The sequence below is a fragment of the Schistocerca nitens genome, chromosome 9 (genome assembly GCF_023898315.1).
Source record: "Schistocerca nitens isolate TAMUIC-IGC-003100 chromosome 9, iqSchNite1.1, whole genome shotgun sequence".
In the NCBI taxonomy this organism is placed as follows: Eukaryota; Metazoa; Arthropoda; class Insecta; order Orthoptera; family Acrididae; genus Schistocerca; species Schistocerca nitens.
In genome coordinates this window covers 23,412,315-23,434,058 of record NC_064622.1, presented here as the reverse complement: position 1 = coordinate 23,434,058, position 21,744 = coordinate 23,412,315, and the positions used below count along the sequence as shown (strand labels likewise).

Sequence of the window (21,744 nt, the reverse complement as noted above, 5' to 3'; positions counted from 1 at the left end):
TATTCATGTAAGAGAGGTATGTTCAGCAATATTCTACAAGGTGTACAACTTTGCTTACGCCGAAAGAAACAGATCGCAGACGTCAGGCAGTTAGCTTGGACCTCGGTCAATATGACCTCATTCAAACATTAGTGAATTTGTGTCTGCATCATAAAGTTGTTCTTGATTGAAAATGTCAGTTTACGAGCGTAATTCTCGTCATTTGCGGGAGGTGTTACTGTCTTGCTTCAATATGAAGAAAGCTGTAGCTGAGTCTCATCGAATGCTCTCAAGTACGTGTGGTAAGGACGCTGTTAGTGAAAGAACGTGTCGTGACTGGTTTCAACGCTTCAAGAACGGTGATTTCAACGTCGTAGACCGGCATTGTGGTGGAAGAGAGAATGTTTTCGAAGATGCAGAATTGGAGACATTTCTGAGTGAAGTCTCGCGGCAAACTCGAGAAGAATTGGCACTATTAGTGGGAGTGACACAGCAAGACGTTTCAAAACGTCTCAAGGCTATGGGCATGATTCAGAAAGAAGGAACTTGGGTCCTGTGTGAGCTGAAACCAAGAGACGTTGAACGACGTTTGTGTGTTTGTGAACACTTGCTTCAGAGGCAAAAACGGAAGGAATTTCTGCATCGGATTGTGATCGGAGACGAAAAATGGGTTCATTAGGACAACCCTAAACGCTCCAAGATCATGCTCTGAATTTGGTGGGACCAGTCGGGCGTCGTGTACTATAAGGTGTTAAAATCAAGTGAAACAATCACAGGTGCTCGTTATCGAACACAATTAATGCGTCTGAGCAGAGCATTAAAAGACAAACGGCCGCAATACGAGAGGTACGATAAAGTGGTTTTGCAGCACGACAACGCTCGACCCCACGTTGCAAAAGAGGTTAAAACGTGCTTGGAAACGCTAAAATGAGAAGTCCTACCCCACCCGCCGTATTCTCCAGACATTGCTCCCTCTGACTATCACCTGTTTAGATCAATGGCGCATGGCCTGGCTGACCAACACTTCCGATCTCATGAAGAAGTCACACATTGGATCGATTCGTGGGTCACTTCAAAAGAGGAACAATTTTTTCGACCCGTGATTCGTACACTGCCCGAAAGATGGCAGAAAGTAATGGCCAGCGATGGAAAATACTTGAATGATACATGTGTAACCAATATGTTTCATTAAAGCCTGAAATGTTGGGGAAAAAACGGCGGAAGCAAAGTTGTAAACCTTGTATGTTATTTGCATATAAGATCATGGTCTGTCAACGATGAGTTTCTTCCATTTCGTGGCTTCAGTCTGATCAAAAAACTAAAGATGAAACTGCTGACGATTTCCGACGGTGTGAATAGGCAGAAACCTAGCATCACAGCTTAAATTGCTGCAGTCATATTTATAGTCTTACATAGCACCAATACTTTACTGTTTACTCGGAATATGCTGCGATTTTTGAAGGTGTAGTTAAGTAGAAACGCCGGCCGTAGTGGACGAGGGGTTCTAGGCGCTACAGTCTGGAATCGCGCGACCGCTACGATCGCAGGTTCGAACCCTGCCTCGGGCATGGATGTGTGTGATGTCCTTAGGTTAGGTAGGTTTAAGTAGTTGTAAGTTCTAGAGGACAGATGACCTTAGAAGTTAAGTCCCATAGTGCTCAGAGCCATTTGAACGATAAGTAGAAACCTAAGAGCACAGCATAAATTGCTGCGAATGAAACGAGCACCAATCATATTTATAATCTTGATTGTCACAGAATCCTTAACAACGCTTTTGTAAATCCTGCGGTCAAACAAAGATAGCACCACACAAAAAGCGAGGGGCGTCTCGTGACCGCTTTCCGATTTCAGCTACTGGTTATTCTTGTTTCGGGCTCCGTCCAAAGAACAAGGTCCCAATGCTAGGTTGGTACCTCGCGACGGAACCACAAGTAAGCATAGTCGCTGCCAGAAGCAACGGCGAAAGAGAAACGCTCGCGTAGACAAGCCTTCAAGAGTTTTCATACGTCGCCGAGGGAGCAGAATGGTGTGCCGATTAGCCCCGTCTGAAGTCATCACCGAAGACGACACCATCGAGTCTGTACAGTAGTGCGAGAATAAAGACAGAACGGCAGTAAAGTTATACACAATTGTACATTGAGAGAAGAGACTACTGTCTAGTACTGTTATTGTGGTGTCGCAGCAAGGCACCACACTTGCTAGGTTGTAGGCTTCAAATCGGCCGCGGTCCGTCAGTACACGTCGGACCCGCGGGTCGCCGCTGTCGACGCTAGCAGACCGAGCGCCGCCACTCGGCTGGTCTTACGAGATAAGCTGGCGCACTGGCCAGTTCTACAGCCGACTTTAATAGGAATGGTTCACCTGTTATAGCTTCAGAGATCTCATTTGCAGAGACGGTAGTTAGCATAGCCTTCAGCTAAGTCAGTAGCTACGACCTAGCCAGGCGACACATACAGTTCATGCATTGACAGTTGATCTATACGTGTGAAGCAATCAGAATTGTAAAGAAGTATTCGCAGTCCAGTCTAGAACTGCACTTTTAAATATTATTGTACAAAGTCAAAATCGACGTTCACCGCTGGTGCTGAATTAAAGCTAACAAGGGAACCTCCCCATCGCACCCCTCTCCGCTTTAGTTATAAGTTGGCACAGTGGATAGGCCTTGAAAACTGAACACAGATCAATCGAGAAAACAGGAAGAAGTTGTGTGGAACTATGAAAAAAAATAAGCAAAATATACAAACTGAGTAGTCCATGCGCAAGATAGGCAACAACAAGGACAGTGTGAACTCAGGAACGCCGTGGTCCCGTGGTTAGCGTGAGCAGCTGCGGAACGAGAAGTCCTTGGTTCAAGTCTTCCATCGAGTGAAAAGTTTACTTCTTTTATTTTCGCAAAGTTATGATCTGTCCGTTCGTTCATTGACGTCTCTGTTCACTGTAATAAGTTTAGTGTCTGTGTTTTGCGACTGCACCGCAAAACCGTGCGATTAGTAGAAGAAAGGACGTGCCTTTCCAATGGGAACCGAAAACATTTGATCGCAAGGTCATAGGTCAACCGATTCCTCCATAGGAAAACACGTCTGATATATTCTATGCGACTCTGGTGACGGCGTGTGCGTCACATGACAGGAATATGTTGTCGACCCACCTAACTTGTACACTTGGCGAATGGGTAAAAAGATCCTTCTACCTTGCCCGATTTAGGTTTTCTTGTGGATGTGATAATGACTCCCAAAAAAGTGATGAAAACATAAGAGTTTGTCACATAAACTGTAACAAATGAATGCAAGTTTCACAGTCGGACAGATAATAATTGTCTGAAAATAAAAAATAAAACATTTCACTCCAGGGAAGACTTGAACGGAGGATCTCTCGTTCCGCAGCTGCTCACGCTAACCACGGGACCACGACTTTCCTGATGTAGGGAAGCAGCCTACTCACGATTTCTAGCATGTCAGGAGTAATACTAAATTAATATGTGTTGAATATCAGTTCGATAACTTTAACTATTTTCGAAATTTGGACGTTTTTCTGTAAAAATCATTGGCGCAACAGAAAAGAGATAGAGACTTAAAAATTTATATTTAGACTCCTTTTCCAAAATAATTTAATAGAAACAGTACTTTGGATCTCACAAATTAAAAATTTTGTTGAAATTCATAATTTTCTGGTTTTTGTCTTAAAAATTAAAGAAGCAAGCTAGATTAAGTAGGCTAATAAATAAGGCTAGGATGTTTATATTTAAGTAGAATGGAGATCCGCTATAATCATAAAGATGTGAGAAGTTTCAACTGAATAACTATAAAACTATAGTGATAGCGTATCTCCAAAGGGCAAGTTCAGAGCTCGTCTATTGCGTGTAGTGTAATTAAATTAATTCTCTCGCCCAAAATATTTAACTTAGCCACGTCAAACTTTTATTATGATTACTTACCTGTGTGCTGAATGCACATTTAAATTGAGAGCTTCATCGGCCATCAGCAAAAGAAGCTATGATTTATTCGGTAACTTAATGTGGTGCATTACTAGCCCAGCGGCTAGTCGGGAAAGCCGATTTGATCAGGCGTTCCCTTAGCCGTTCGCACCGCGGCTTTATATATAAGAACGCTGCGCGAGGAAGCAAGGCCCCAGTTCTCTCCAGACTCTGAATAGCACACCATCTGTGTCGGGAGTCGCGCCGCGTCGGTATCATCGCTATAAACCGCCTCGGATGCCGTATTAAGTTACTCGGGATACGCGTAACCATGAAATCATTTTCGAGTGAAGTGTTAATTCTGGGATGACTTTAATTACCTATCTTCAGTTTGCGTATGTCGTTTTTTCACGTGCCGTCGCGGGACAGACATTCTACCATTATTTAGCGTGGCGTTTGATGAACATTATCATCAAATTATGGCGAGCATTCACTTAAACATTTAATTTGGACAGTTATAGTTGAATCAGCGCATTAGACTCTGAACTGCTCTGTTAGTCAGATTGTGTGGATCCTTTTTTTTCTCATCTGTGACTTTCAGAATATAGAGAACGTTTTTTTTTTCCACGATCGTTTTTTATTATAAATCCCAGACAATCTCCTAATTCCTCAGAGCTATAAGCTGTAGCTATAAGTGTATTTCTCAGATGAAGTGGGCACTAGGAATTCTAATTACATACTTCACGTTTTGTTAATCACTTTCTGGTTGCCAATATTGTAGTTAGAGAGCCAGTGTTGAGAACGGCAAAAGACAGCATAAATAATAGGAACTGGTTTTACATTCTACATTATATATTAACAAAATAAATTCCACCGCCGCCCCACAATTGGTGCATCGGCCGGGAAAAACATTCTACATTTAAATTATTAACAATCAATTCCACCCGCCGCCGCCCCACAACTGGTGCATCGGCCGGGAAAAGCATAATTTCCACATTACATTATAATTAACAAAAAATTCCACCGCCGCCCCACACTGAGCTCACGCTATCCTTGATGTTGGCTATCTTGCGCATGGACTACTCAGTTTGTACGTTCTGCTTATTTTTTTCATAGTTCCACACAACTTCTTCCTGTTTTCTCGGTTGATCTGTGTTCAGTTTTTCAAGGGCTATCCACTGTGCCGACTTATAACTAAATCGGAGAGGGGTGCGATGGTGAGGTTCCCTTGTAAGTATTTAATTGTATTCCTGTCTACTAACTTTCTAATCCCCTAAGATTTTCCAGATACATTCCGTCAAGTATAGTTCATTGATCCTCACGTCAGCCCACGTGATCAGCGCGTGCAATTAATGGCCACCCCTCGTGATCAGACTAAGAGTCAAATTGCGTGACTCAGCCAGGTCACCCTTTTTCCATGAGGCCCATAGTTCCGCCTCATACATAACACTTATCAAGTAATACGTTAGTGTTCAGAGACAGTAACAGTACACACAATTTTCCTATGGCAATGGATTGCTTCAAAGTTATGACAAAAACTCCGTCCGAACAGGACTCGGAAGACCCAACGGTACCGACTGACAGCCGTGCCATCCTCAACCGATAGGCGTCGCTGGATGTAGATATGGAGGGAGGGGTATGTGCTCAGTAGATCGCTCTCCCGGCCATCGTCAGTTTTCGCGACAGGAGCCGCTATCTTGTCTATAAAGTGGTTCCTCAGGAGGACAGAACGACTGAATGCACCCCGCTTGCAAACAGTGATCGTCAGACCCGGACGGTCACCCATCAAAGTGATAGCCAAACCCGATAACGCTCAACTTGGGTGATCTGACGAAAACCACACAGCGGCAAGGCCGTTGGCATGCTATAATACAGTGATCTAACATTTTGTGTGTGTTATACACTACTGGCCATTAAAATTGCTACACCAAGAAGAAATGCAGATGATAAACGCGTATTCATTGGACAAATATATTATACTAGAACTGACATGTGATTACATTTTCACGCAATTTGGGTGAATAGATCCTGAGAAATCAGTACCCAGAATAACCACCTCTGCTCGTAATAACGGCCTTCATACGCCTGGGCATTGAGTCGAACAGAGCTTGGATGGCGTGTACAGGTACAGCTGCCCATGCAGCTCCAACACGATACCACAGTTCATCAGGAGTAGTGACTGGCGTATTGTGACGAGTCAGTTGCTCAGCCACCATTGACCAGACGTTTTCAGTTGGTGAGAGATCTCGAGAATGTGCTGGCCAGGGTAGCAGTCGAACATTTTCTGTATCCAGAAAGGCCCGTACAGGACCTGCAACATGCGGTCGTGCATTATCCTGATGAAATGTAGGGTTTCGCAGGGATCGAATGAAGGTTAGAGCCACGGGTCGTAACACATCTGAAATGTAACGTCCACTGTTCAAAGTGCCGTCAATGCGAACAAGAGGTGACTGAGACGTGTAACCAATGGCACCCCATACCATCACGCCGGGTGATACGCCCGTATGGCGATGACGAATACACGCTTCCAATGTGCGTTCACCGCGATGTCGCCAAACACGGATGCGACCGTCATGATGCTGTAAACAGAACCTGGATTCATCCGAAAAAATGACGTTTTGCCATTCGTGCACCCAGATTCGTCGTCGAGTACACCATCGCAGGCGCTCCTGTCTGTGATGCAGCGTCAAGGGTAACCGCAGTCATGGTCTCCGAGCTGATAGTCCATGCTGCTGCAAACGTCGTCGAACTGGTCGTGCAGATGGTTGTCGTCTTGCAAACGTCCCCATCTGTTGAGTCAGGGATCGAGACGTGGCTGCTCGATCCGTTACAGCCATGCGGATAAGATGCCTGTCATGTCGACTGCTAGTGATACGAGGCCGTTGGGATCCAGCACGGCGTTCCGTATTACCCTCCTGAACCCCGCCGATTCCATATTCTGCTAACAGTCATTGGATCTCGACCAACGCGAGCAGCAATGTCGCGATACGATAAACTGCAGTCGCGATAGGCTACAATCAAAGTCGGAAACGTGATGTTACGCATTTCTCGTCCTTACACGAGGTATCACAACAACGTTTCACAAGGCAACGCCGGTCAACTGCTGTTTGTGTATGAGAAATCGGTTGAAAACTTTCCTCATGTCAGCATGTTGTAGGTGTCGCCACCGGGGCCAACCATGTGTGAATGCTCTGAAAAGCTAATCATTTGCATATCACAGCATCTCCTTCCTGTCGGCTAAATTTCGCGTCTGTAGCACGTCATCTCCGTGGTGAAGCAATTTTAATGGCCAGTAGTGTAGTATGCAAGCAGCCTCCTGCAGAAGTAAATCTATGACGAGTGTTATTTTGTCTGGCACAACAAAGAGGAACGTGTGGACGACACTGACAAGAAGAAGGGACATAATGATAGGACATGTGTTACGACATCAGGGAACAGGTTCCATGGCGCCTGAGGAAGTTGTGTTAGTTAGCAACTGCAGAGAAAGAAGGGGATGGTAAATATCCAACAAATAAATGAGGTCTTGTGTACAGGTGGCATTCTGAGACTAAGAGAGTCGCGCAGGAGAGTAAATCGTGGAGGGCCGCATCAAACCAGTCGGAACAGTGAAATACGGAAGCGTCCGATCCCGCCCGTCTGCTTTCACCCATGACGTCACAAATATGGCGGAAACGACCATAAACCACAATTCCAATATGACGCATATTTAGTCGTTACGCACACCTTATGAGGACGAAAATAAATCAAAAAACACACACACACACGTTCCACAAAAAGCCTAATGACACTAAGGGGGCAAGCGCGGGAAATAGGGGGTTTTTGGGTGAGGACAAACTAAATATAAACAAATTTAGACACCCACCCCCATAAAAAACGACGCAAAATGACGAACAGACATCACAAAACTCCCCAAATACCACTAAACAAAATATCATCTGGAATCGGACACTTTCCTTGACCTATATAGCTAAACAGCAGCTCCCGATCCCATAAATTAGGACTTAACACTTCCCTTGACCTACATAGCTCAAAAACATCTCCAGATACCAATACCAACATTCACAGCCACACATTGGGATCAAACACTTCCCTTGACCTGTTATCCTTAAGACATCTCCACATACAGCCGTCCCTGGTCCGAGACGCCGGAAGTTTAAGTAAGCCTCATTTCTTCACGACATACTGAACTCTTCACGATTTTATCCAAAAATCCGAATAGTTGAAGAAATTTTATTAGAGACAATGCACTGTCCCCCATCATAGCTGCTGTCCCCCATCGTAGCCGACAACCGAAAACTGTTGACCCTGTCAGTCATATCCATACCTACCAAAGACATAAAAAAAGCAATTTACCAAAATTCACACACGACGACACACTCGCAAACTAAACCAAAAACATCACCTAACACATCAGCAGAGAGCACCACCGATCGCATCAAAACGACTCCTACAAACACGCCACTCTAACAAACTAAATTCCGCGCCGTCGTGACGTCACACATCACAATAGCCTAACGTCACGGGTCAAAGCTGACGGGTGGGACCGGACGCTTCGGTCGCCCCCGGAACAGTGGGAAAGAGGCAGCTGTCTAGTGAGGACACGTTAGGCCGGCACTGGGCACTGACCTGAGCCTCTTGCGGCGCTCGGTGAGCCCCAGCAGCAGCAGGGGGCCGGCCGCCCCCGCGCCCGCCCCCGGGCGGCCCGACTGCTGCGGGAACTGGTCGGCGTCCTCGCCGGTGGCGTCGGTCTGCGCGTCGTCGTCCGCCGGCGCCGTCTCCTCCTCATCGCCCACCGTGAAGCTCGGCTTCTCGCCAGACATCACCTTTGCTGCAACACCCAAAACAACACCCATCTTTAACTTTTTTTAAGCGTACTGTCTCGTCCGACCTCTGTCCGTTCCGCCCCTACTGCAGGAGCAACTGTCTTGTCTCAATCTGCTACTCGTCGCAGCTGCGTATACCACAGCGCCCCCACTGAGGTGACAAAAGTCTTGGGATTACGTCACGCACACGAACAGATGGCGGTAATGTGGCGTACACATATAACACACGGCTACAACGTGAACAAAGCCACAGGGGCCGTGTTCCTGGACATCGAAAAGGCTTTCCACCGTCTCTGGCACAACGGACTCACACGCAAACTAAGCGAAGCTGGTTTCCCGGACGGACTCGTACGTCTCATACACTCAGATCTCACGAACAGATGTTTCAACACTAACGTGCAGGATAAACAATCAGCAGAACATGGTATCCAAGCTGGAGTACCCCAAGGAAGCATCCTAGGGCCCATCTTGTTCAACCTGTACATTAACGACTTCCCAGCAACACAAAACACGACGTTAGCCATCTACGCGGATGACACCGCCATCCTTGCGCAAGATTGGAAACCGTCGAACATTAATTCACGAATACAGACAGCACTCAGAACAGCTGAGCCTCGGCTGGAGCGACGGCGTATTAAAGTAAAGGTCGACAAGTGCGAAGCAGTTCTGTTCACGCGTAGACCGCAACTACTGCGCAAACATCAACAGAGTAGACCGATGACACTACACGCACGCCCAATACGTTTCCGAGAGAAAGTCAGATACCTAGGTGTCTGGCGGGACCGGAAACTTACATGGGGGGAACACATTGAGTACGTTGCCAACACAGCGCACGCGAGGCGCAAACGGCTCTACCCAATGCTGAACAGGGAAATCACACTGGAGGGTGTCGAGGTCCATATAGATGACACTGATTAGACCTCTGATGACGTACGCAGCTCCCATCTGGGGATATGCAGCTCCTACACGACTGCGCCGCCTGCAGATCATACAGAACAAAGTGCTACGAATCATTAGCAACGCTCCATGCTACACACGCACCGTGGATCTCCACCAAGAATACCGCCTCGATACCCTCACGGAAGTATTCAAAAAACACGCCACACGACTATACAGGAACTCGAGACACTCGAACAATCCTTTCATCCTCACTCTGGGAAACTACGATCACAACCATAGGTGGAAGCACAAGCGGCCAAAGACACTGCTAGCTAGGGCATAGCCACCTGTGGTAAACTGACAAGCGACAAACGTCGGCAAGCCCCTGCATATCAGCAACACTGACTGGTAACTACCAGCTGCTATTAGAGCCGACCAACAGGCCACAGCAGGGACACCGACGAGCTCGCCCACTGACGCGCATACAAACCTTACACTGTGCATCCGATATATAACCTATCGGACACAAAAACGATAATAAACCTAACTGTTGCAGGTTGCTGACGCTGAACGAGAGCCCAACACCGACACCCAGCGGCAGCCTCCGAGCAACAAAACCGCAAAACGTCAAAGGTATCGACATGCATGATACCCACTACTAACAAAGCCTACCCTTGCACGACCTATCGCAGGCAACAAGACATCCACTACTGCTCTTACCACCCGACCTAACTATCGCAGAGGTTTTTTTTTTCCCTTGGCTCTGGCCTTGGCCCTTTTTTTCTTCTCCCCTTCAAACCGCTACCCTTCGTTCGACTTCGATCCAATCTATCTCCAGATGAGAGCGTATTAATGGTTAACCTTAACCAGACGTACGCAAACATCGCAGTACCCACACCCTGCGACACCTCACATTAGTGAAAACTAGCCCTTATGCAGAGATGGCAGTAGACCTATTGAGTTGGCCATCATGCCGGTGTGGGCGTGGGGGGGGGCTCCACCTCTGTTTAAAAAAAAATGGAATAAATAGGCAGTGCATTTGTACTCTGGTGACTCGCGTGAAAACGTTTCCGAAGTGATTAACGCAATTAACAGACTTCGAACGCGGAATGGTAGTTGGAGCTACACGCATGGGACATCTCATTTCGGAAATCTTTCGGGAATTCAATATTCCGAGATGCTCAGTTTCGAGAGTGTGCGGAGGATACAAAATTTCAGGCAGAACGCCTCGCCACGGACAACGCAGTGGCCGACGGCCTTCACTTAACGACCGAGAATATCGGCGTTTAGATACAGTTGTCAGCGCTAACAGACAAGCAACTCTGAGTGAAGAAACCGCAGAAATGAACGTGGGACGTATGACGAACATATCCTTTGGGACAGTGCGTCGAAATTTGGCTTTAATGGGCTATGGCAAGGGACGACCGACGCGAGTGTTTGCTAACAGCACGACGTCCCCTGCAGCTCCTCTCGTGGACTCGCGACCATATCGGTTGAACTTTGGACGTCTGGAAAACAGTGGTCTGGTCGTATGTGTCCCGATTTCAGTCGGTAAGAGTTGATGGTGGGGTTGGAGTGTGGTGCAGATCCCGCGAAGCCGTGGACCCAGGTTGTTGACGAGGTACTGTGCAAGCTGGTAGTGGCTCCATAATGATGTGGTCTGGTGTGAACCGATCATTGGCTGGAAACGGTTATGTTCGGCTACTTGGACACCATTTGCAGCAAGTCACGGTCTTCATATTCGCAAACAACGACGGAATTTTTACGGATGACAAGGTGCTGTATCACCGGAGCCACAATTGTAAGCAATTAGTTTGAAGAACACACCGAACATTTCGAGCGAATGGTTTGGCCACCCGGATCGTCCGACATGAGTTCCATCGAACATTTATGGGACGTAATCGAGAGGTCCGTTCGTGCACAAAATGCTGCACCAGCAATGGAGACTTAACTGTAGAAAGGTGTTAACTGCCAAATTCGTGAAAAATGTGATAAGTGGTTTGAAAGGTGCAGGATACCGAGGAAGATTACACACGAAAAGTGCCATGTCGACCGAGAATTGCCAAGTGGGTACATTTGCCACCACTAGATAGTAGTGGTGCCAAGTTGCCTGCTGGTCTCATAAGAATAGTGCAGTGTGCCATCCAAGTCTGTTTGTTTCACTTCGCTGCATTTCAATTGATATGCACAAGGTTATGTTTGTGCCCACACTAAAGCCCTCCGAGGTGTTTTATCGCCGCCAGTTACAACATGGCAGTATCTGTAAGCGACACCCTTCAGTCTTACATGTGCACGTCGGATGAGAATATCGCTGGTAGGGGTGGAAATGAAAACGCGTCATGCATTCCGAAAGTGTTAAACACCGGGGGGACAACGCAGAAAAACCCTATTGTTCGGAGTGACAACTGTCCTGCACAAAACAAGAACTGAATGATGGTATTTGTTTTTCTGGTGGCAAACGGATTGTTCACACGACCAGAGCAACGGTTTCTTGTTAGTGGGCACAGCTTCCTCCCCTGCGACTCTGAGTCTCCCTCCATAGAGAGAAGAAAGTCGGTGACGAAGGCATTTGTACCCAACGACCTATGCAAAATGGTCGAGGAAACATAGGTTGTTAGACCTTTCAAAGTAATGTCTATGAATACTTCTGATTTTTTTTTAATATTCGAGGTCTAGCAGACGAGATACTCTCTACAAAAAAGCTGAACATTTCCAAGGCTGTCAGCATCACATATCATTCAACAGATGTAGCACGTGTAGCGATAAGAGAATGTTACACCGACGTGGAAAGGATCCGTAAGGTGAATGTGCTCGTAAAAGGGAAACCTGCATGAAACATTCTATCTGCTACTTTTGAATACATTTCCTCAATCGATTCAATTACACATGAAAAGAAGAAAGATTTAAAGGCTATGGTACCTTACCTGGAAAAGAATGAATATAAAGACTATTATATACAGATCTGTAGGGAGTGACTGAGAACATAGCACCTACAATAATTCGATGGCATGTAGCACCTTTCATAAGTGTTTCTGTTTGCGTCATGAAACCACCACTAATATACGATAACATATTCTCATTTGTGACATGGAAAAGTTTAAGGAATAAATAATTACAACATTGCACTACAGACAGTTCGTTTGTAATAACTTCAGTTCATGAATTTGGCACTTAGCACCTTTCTACAGTTAAGTATCTCCGGCTGTAGAGGCAGCTTGGCTCAATATTTCACACCAACACTCAGGAAAGGAAATAGGAGTTATCCGCTGAGTTACAGACTCGTATCACTACGTTGATTTGCTGTAGGATTTTCGAACATATGCTGTGTCTCAACGTTATGAATTACGTCGAACAAAACGATTTATTGACACGTAGCATGGATTCAGAAGATATCGTTCTCGTGAAACACAACTACTTCTTTTATTCGCACAAAGTCATGAGTGCTATCAGCTAGGGATCTTCAACTGATTCCATGTTTCCAGATTTCCAGAAGTCTCTTGACACCGTTCCTCACAAGAGACACAATCAAATTGCGCGCCTATGGAGCATCGCTTCAGTTGGCTACTGTATTAGCGATTTCCTGTCAGAAACGTCGCAGTATACGGTAATCGGCGGAAAATCATCGAGAAAAACAGAAGTGATATCTGCCGTTCCGCAAGGAAGTGCTTTAGGCCCTCTGCTGTTCCTAAACTACATTAAGAAGGTAATCTGAGCACACTTCTTACATTGTTTGAAGATAATACACTACTGGCCATTAAAATTCCTACACAAAGAAGAAGTGCAGATGATAAACGGGTTTTCATTGCACAAATATACTAGAACTGACATGTGATTACATTTTCACGCAATTTGGGTGCATGGATCCTGAGAAATCAGTACCCAGAACCACCACCTCTGGCCGTAATAACGGCCTTGTTACGCCTGGGCATTGAGTCAAACAGAGCTTGGATGGCGTGTACAGCTACAGCTGCCCAGGCAGCTTCAACACGATACCACAGTTCATCAAGAGTAGTGACTGGTGTATTGTGACGAGCCAGTTGCTCGGCCACCATTGACCAGACCGTCTCAGTTGCTGAGAGATCTGGAGAATGTGATGGCCAGGGCAGCAGTCGAACATTTTCTGTATCCAGAAAGGCCCGTACAGGACCTGCAACATGCGGTCGTGCATTATTCTGCTGAAATGTAGGGTTTCGCAGGGATCGAATGAATGGTAGAGCCACGGGTCGTAATACATCTGAAATGTAACGTCCACTGTTCAAAGTGCCGTCAATGCGAACAAGAGGTGACCGAGACGTGTAACCAATGGCACCCCATACCATCATGCCGGGTGATCACCGCGATGTCGCCAAACACGGATGCGACCATCATGATGGTGTAAACAGAACCTGGATTCATCCGAAAAAATGACGTTTTGCCATTCGTGCACCCAGGTTCGTCGTCGAGTACACCATCGCAGGCGCTCCTGTCTGTGATGCAGCGTCAAGGGTAACCGCAGCCGTGGTCTCCGAGCTGATAGTCCGTGCTAACTGTTCGTGCAGATGGTTGTTGTCTTGCAAACGTCCACATCTGTTGAGTCAGGGATCGAGACGTGGCTGCACGATCCGTTACAGCCATGCGGATAAGATGCCTGTCATCTCGACTGCTAGTAATACGAGGCCTTTGGGATCCAGCACGGCGTTCCGTATTACCCTCCTGAACCCACCGATTCCATATTCTGCTAACAGTCATTGGTTCTCGACCAACGCGAACAGCCATGTCGCGATACGGTAAACCGCAATCGCGATAGGCTACAATCCGACCTTTATCAAAGTCGGAAACGTGACGGTAGGCATTTCTCCTCCTTACACGACTTACACGAGGTATCACAACAACGTTTCACCAGGCAACACCGGTCAACTGCTTGCTGTTTGTGTATGAGAAATCGGTTGGAAACTTTCCTCATGTCAGCACGTTGTAGGTGTCACCACCGGCGCAACCTTGTGTGAATGCTCTGAAAAGCTAATCATTTGCATATCACAGGATCCTGTCGGTTAAATTTCGCGTGTGTAGCACATCTTCGTGGTGTAGCAATTTTAATGGCCAGTAGTGTATAGATGTGATATACGTGTAAGGGCAAACAAATGATTAAAATTTCAGAAAAATTGGATGATTTATTCAGGAGAGAGATGTACACAAATGAAGCAAGTCAATAACGCGTTGGTTCACCTTTGGCCCTTACGTAATCACTTAGTCAGCGTGCCATTGACTGATAGTTGTTGGATGTCTTTGGAAGGGATATCGTGCCAAATTCTGTCCAATCGGCAAGCTGGTTAGAAAGCCCTGCCCACACTGTTCCAAACATTCTCAACTGGGGAGAGATGCGGCGACCCTGACAGCTACGGTAGGGTTTGGCAAGCACATGCAGTAGAAACTCTCGCCCTATGCGGACGCGCATTATCTTGCTGAAGTGTACTCCCAGGATGGCTAGCCGTGAAGGGCAACAAAACGGGACGCAGAATATCGTCGACCTACCGTTGTGCTGTGAGAGTGCCGCGGATGACAAGCAAACGGGTCCTGCTACGGAAAGAAATGGCATCCAGATGATCACTCCTGATCGGCGGACACTATTGCAGGTGACAGTCAGGTTGGTATCCCACTGCTGTCCGGACGGTCAGGTTGGTATCCCACTGCTGTCCGGACAGTCAGGTTGGTATCCCACTGCTGTCCGGACGGTCAGGTTGGTACCCGACTGCTGTCCGGACAGTCAGGTTGGTACCCGACTGCTGTCCGGACAGTAAGGTTGGTATCCCACTGCTGTCCGGACGGTCAGGTTGGTACCCCACTGCTGTCCGGACGGTCAGGTTGGTACCCCACTGCTGTCCGGACGGTCAGGTTGGTACCCCACTGCTGTCCGGACAGTCAGGTTGGCAACCCACTGCTGTCCGGACAGTCAGGTTGGTACCCCACTGCTGTCCGGACAGTCAGGTTGGTAACCGACTGCTGTCCGGACAGTCAGGTTGGTATCCCACTGCTGTCCGGACGGTCAGGTTGGTATCCCACTGCTGTCCGGACGGTCAGGTTGGTATCCCACTGCTGTCCGGACGGTCAGGTTGGTATCCCACTGCTGTCCGGACGGTCAGGTTGGTATCCCACTGCTGTCCGGACGGTCAGGTTGGTATCCCACTGCTGTCCGGACGGTCAGGTTGGTATCCCACTGCTGTCCGGACGGTCAGGTTGGTATCCCACTGCTGTCCGGACGGTCAGGTTGGTATCCCACTGCTGTCCGGACGGTCAGGTTGGTATCCCACTGCTGTCCGGACGGTCAGGTTGGTATCCCACTGCTGTCCGGACGGTCAGGTTGGTATCCCACTGCTGTCCGGACGGTCAGGTTGGTATCCCACTGCTGTCCGGACGGTCAGGTTGGTACCCGACTGCTGTCCGGACGGTCAGGTTGGTACCCGACTGCTGTCCGGACGGTCAGGTTGGTACCCGACTGCTGTCCGGACGGTCAGGTTGGTATCCCACTGCTGTCCGGACGGTCAGGTTGGTATCCCACTGCTGTCCGGACGGTCAGGTTGGTATCCCACTGCTGTCCGGACGGTCAGGTTGGTATCCCACTGCTGTCCGGACGGTCAGGTTGGTATCCCACTGCTGTCCGGACGGTCAGGTTGGTATCCCACTGCTGTCCGGACGGTCAGGTTGGTATCCCACTGCTGTCCGGACGGTCAGGTTGGTACCCCACTGCTGTCCGGACAGTCAGGTTGGTACCCCACTGCTGTCCGGACAGTCAGGTTGGTATCCCACTGCTGTCCGGCGCGACTCATCTTCGGCCCAGAATCTCACTGCCTGCAGTAGAATTGGCGTCACTGGTGCGTCCTATTTCCAACTGAGACCGGATGTTTGTCTGTAAATGTACATCACATTTACAGATTTCCGTCACATTGGGATAATACCTGCGTGGGGGTTCGGTTTTTGTTTTTCTTATAGCATATGTTATTGACTATCACCTACTTAGACGAAAAGTGATCATCATAATAAAATAAGGGAAATCGAAGCTCGCACAGAAAGGTTTAACTATTCTTTTTCCCACGTGCTATTCTAGAGTGGAGCGGTAGAGAAATTGTACGAAAGTGTTAAAAAAAATCACTGCGTTGCGAAGTGTGTGCTGTTATAAAACTTCTTGACAGATTAAAACTGTGTTCCAGACCGGAACTCGACCGGGAACCATTGTCTTTCACTGCCAAATGTTCTGCCGACTGAGCTACCCGAACTCGACTCACGACCCACCAACACAGATTTGCTTCCGCCAATACCCGGTCTCTTTCCTTGCAAGCTTCACAGATGTTCTCCTCCGAAACTTGCGGGAATAGCACTCCTGGAAGAAAGGAAACTGCGGAGACATGGCTTAGCCACAGCCTGGGGAACTATTTTCAGAACGAATATTCACTCTGCTGCGGAGTGAGCGCCAAATGAAGCTTCCTGGCATATGAAAAATGTGCGCCGGAGCGGGAGTAGAGCCCGATATCTTTCCCTGTCGCTGGCAACTAGGAACGTACAGCAGATGAGGCACCGCTGGAAGTAAAAAGCTGTGAGCCGTCGTCGGGTGGCTCAGTTTGGCGAGTACTGACCTGCAAAAGGCAAAGGTCCCAGCTTCGATATCGGGTCCCGCAGTTTTTAATCTGCCAGGAAGCTTCAGACTGAAAGTCATTCGATGAACCTTCTGCGTAGCACTTGAGTGTGAGTTGGAGGGTTGTTATATACATGTAGGCGGAGACGCTCAACGAAGTCTGGTAGCAGACGCTAAGAGAGACGCGCTGTGCATCACACTGGTTTACTATTGAAATTCCGACACAGTATGTTCTGGGAAGTGCCGGCAACTGTTACCTTCCCCCAAATACGTCTTGTGAAATAACCACAATAGGAAAATCCGATAATTTAGTGTTAATACTGTGATATACTGAGAGCCATTCTTCGCAGTACCATTCGCGAATGGAAGAGTGAAGGGGGAAAAGATAACGGTACGAGAGGTACCGTAAGATGGCTAGTATAGTACAGATGCAGTGTAGAGATGAAAGTGTTAAGTGTGATACTGTACAGGCATTTATACGCTTGTGTCGTATTATAATGAATGAATGAATCTGCAGTGATGTTTAACTAAAAGTGTTAAAGGAAGAGGAGAGATGCGTGGATAAAGAATGTTTCTATCTAACAACCTGGTTAAGGCAATGAAAATAAGTATTTCTATGTCAGGCATTTCTGCTGTTGCCCGCGGAGCGATTGCTATGATTAGTATTTGACACATAATTACTGTAAACAAAAATACTGTAATATTCCTAGAGCTGCATTAAAACTAAAATTCTAATTATATATTATTTCTAGAGACATTTCAGTCTGACATGACAGTAAAACGAGAGAAAAAAACCTGACATTCGTATGAAATTAGGTTATGAAAGTGAAAGTCTGAAGTGAAATAACTGTTTGTCTGGCTGTATCTAGCGATGAGAAACAGTTAGTCTTCTTGTTACACAACAGTGACAGACATATGGATATCAATGTAAATGCCGCGGATGAAATTTAGACCATGACTACTTAGAGGACAGGATTAAAACCTTGACCGCATGGTACAATATTAATAAAATCATCTGACAGGTGACGGATGTTTTAACTCACTTTCAAGCTATTAAAATGCAGTTGGTTTATCATGAAATAGCGGAGCTCGAAGCTTACACGCTGAACACGAGAAGCCGTAAGTTCCCACATTTTTGACAAAACTTAAGTGCTTTGTTGTTCGTCTTTTCCCTAGAAGCAGGCAATGTAAATTCCTACGACGTATTACACATTACAAACAGTAACTCTCGACAAGGTGACCGGAATATAGACTAGTGAAAACTATCGATCGTAATCGATACAGGCAACGGGAAAGTACGTTTTACGGAAATGACATGGACGCAAGAAGGACAGAATATAACAATAATACGAGCTACAACATCGCCAGATTACAAACAGAACTTCACAATTTCTTAGAACCGGCAATTTTTTGTGGTACCCGACAGTGAAATTTTTTTTTTTTTTTCCAGAAAGCGTGTCTAAACAGAAGTGTTTCAAAACGACGCGCTGCAGGTCGGAAGTGTTGAATATTAATGAACCTTTGTGTAGCAGTTGCGCGTGAATGAATTTCCCTGGCTAATGAAGTGAGCACCACTCTTCACTGTTGACTGAAAAACTCACGGTGACCGTCGTGAACAACAAAAGTAACACGCTAAACACACATTTCACTAAGCCACAACAGGTCGAATTTGGTGCGCTTAATTAAGTTTCATAAAGATAGTGGGAATCACTGCCAAGCAATTTCGTACCATATGCCCGAAAGAGTTTCTAAAATTAATAGGAAAATTAAGGAATTTTCTTACCAAGTTTACCATATCTATTTCAATCTGTAACGCTGACTTACAAGGGGACGCCACGACGTTGGGATTACAGATTTACTTCAAACTCTGTATACCTTTAGTAGGCCATTAAAACAACGTAAAGTGCTACCAGTAAGGTGCGCTACTCTGGCAACTCCGAGAAAATCGCGAGACAAGATTTGCGCGTCTGTTATGTGGTTTATCTATCTGTGCGTAGGTCCTAGGCGTTAGAGCTCATATTGGCCAAATGGTTAGCGTTCGAGCTCCGTAAAACGAACGTGTATGAGGCGACTGTTCCACTTCCGCTCAAACAAATTTTAAGCTATATTTTTTCCATCATTGATCATATTGTTTTAGATTACATTTGAGAGATAATATAAAAGAAACCAAGTGTATTTTGTCTGAAGTTTTAGTGAATTTAATGTTATTTGACTACTTACTATTTTTAATTAAATTTAATTGTTAGAAGAAACATACTTATAAATGTCGACAAGTAAAGAACGAAACGCATAGAGTTTTCCTGAAAATGTACACCTGTCGTGATTTGCAAAATCCGTCACACGTGCAGCGGTGAGACGTTGCTAATGTCCCAAGAACGGGTAGCGTAAGTGCAAATTTCTTGAACGTCACAGAATTTACACGTGCACCACAGAAATGAAAGGGACTCTGTTCTTCGGCTACTGCAGATAATAAATTTGATGACGATTCGAACCGTCGCCTCGTCCACGATCCTCTCGCAAAGCGCGAATGCTGACCACCTGACTTCTTATGCCCGGCACCTTCGCACAGATACGACAGTTACTAATAGTCGCGTAAAACTACTATTGCGATTTTCTCGGAACTGCCAGGGTAGTGCATCTTAATACTTGCCCATTATGTTACGTTAATGGCCTACTAAGGGTGTACAAAGTTTGAAGTAAATCCGTGGTGCCAACGTCGTGGTCTCCCCTTGTTATTCACGTGTTTTACCTACTGCAATTGGAGAACAGCAATGGTTTTGTTGCGTTAGAGACGACACACAAATTCACTCACAGGCTGTCCAGTCAATAAAAACACATTTAACTTCACATCTGCACATCAAGAAACGAGGTTATCGATCCCTAATAACACCCGAAGAGCGTGTTTTCGGCTTCGTTACATCTATGTTTACACTGTCAGTTCTGCTGTCCACGACAGTGTCCACAAAATTTTCAATGAAGAATGGTGCTCGCTTCATTAGTCAGTTGAAGTAATTGATGAAACAGTTCTTTTTGTGCTGTGAATGGAAGATCATTTAGCGAACTCCCACAAGGACAGAGTAACACCTGAAAAAATAAATAGGTTCACAAGAACAACCGGGAAATGTGTCAGGTTGGTACAAGGAATTAATCGTCCACAATAGTTTTACTCCTGCTGTGAAATAAAAATTACAAAATGGGGTAATGAAAAGTTGATTACAGCGGTCTGAATGAAGTTGTGTCCGTTGATCTTATCCTTCGTCCTCAAATGAAGACGTTATCCAGATGTTTCTGAAAAACGATACATTGCGAACCTCAACGACGGTATCACCATTCCACTCATTTAAAGAGCGTTCGTAAGTAGACAAAAATAGTTTTTGCGCCTTAAAAACACATCACAGCCGTCATCAATATATGTGAACTTAAATCTATACAGAATAATAGCAATACTGGAAGACACATCAGCTCCTCCTATCGCATTTGTTCTACAATGAATCTTCCATTCTGTTACAGAGTTAAAGGATGCTTTCTGCAAGCAACTCGCAGGCTCTAGCTAAGCCACTTCTCCATATATCCTTTCTACCGGGAGTTACAGTCCAACACGAGAGCAAGAGTGAAGTTTGAAAAGTAGGAGAGAGACACATACTGGCAGAACTCAAGCTGTGAAAGCAGATCGTCAGTCGTGCTTGGATAGCTCAGTTAGTAAGAACATTGCCCGTGTAAACAGACAAACGACAAATTACTGTCTGCTTTACACCTCGTCGGATACCTTGCACCACAGTCTGCAACTGACTCGGAAATGGCCGAAGTCATTAAATTAGCGAGGACACGCTTGATTTAGAGCATGATGGACGATGACTACCGTAAACTGAGTAGGATGGCAGAACGACGAATGACAGAACAATTCTACGCACTGTGCTGCCATGCTGATGTCACCTGTACTCAGCCGGTAGGGTTGGCCCGCCTTCCTATTTGATTCGCGGGTGTTTACGAGAAGACCGACTGCCGGTCTGTGTGGCTCCTAATTTCTCTAATTGTAGCGTCGTGGGCGTTACGTGAGGTGTGTGTTGACTCGTTTTGGAACATGGGCGTTCTCCTGGTACCGTCTTCCACAGCAGTTTGTTGAGGGCTCACAATCTCACTGACTAAATACAGGCGTGAAGAATTGTGCAGCTCTTGTTTAAATGTTTTCTACGTCTTCCTTTCATTAAACTCGATAACAGTCAAAGACTGATGGACAATACTCACGAATTGCTCCAATGTGTCTTTCATGCAATCTCTTTCGTCCATGAATTATATACAGTTCCTCAGGATTATTTCAATAAATCTGACGAAGGAGCCCTGCAAACTGGCCGTCCTCGATATTCTTCATTCTTACAGGGTTTGAATGTCAGTGACTGGGTATAAAGTTTCCTAAAAAATCATAATGCTTACTTAATACCACGTCAAAACAATACATCAACCATGTTTAAATACACGCACATATCACTTATCGCTATCACGAAGACACATTGAACAGTTTGTAATTCACCAATTGGAAACACCAA

General features: G+C 46.1%; 1 protein-coding gene across 3 annotated transcripts in view; it reads right to left on the bottom strand.

Moving 5' to 3' along the window:
- The window catches only part of LOC126203465 (acetyl-CoA carboxylase), a 440,754-nt gene that overhangs the window by 272,641 nt on the left and 146,369 nt on the right, over nt 1-21,744 (bottom strand). For 2 of the 3 annotated variants that reach the window (XM_049937783.1, XM_049937782.1), the window contains exon 2: nt 8,519-8,720. In XM_049937783.1, the coding sequence (XP_049793740.1) occupies nt 8,519-8,712 (194 nt within the window). In that variant the 5' untranslated portion in view covers nt 8,713-8,720. Of the gene's footprint in view, nt 1-8,518; nt 8,757-21,744 lie in introns of those variants that run through there. The other variant, XM_049937781.1, reaches the window with a different exon arrangement.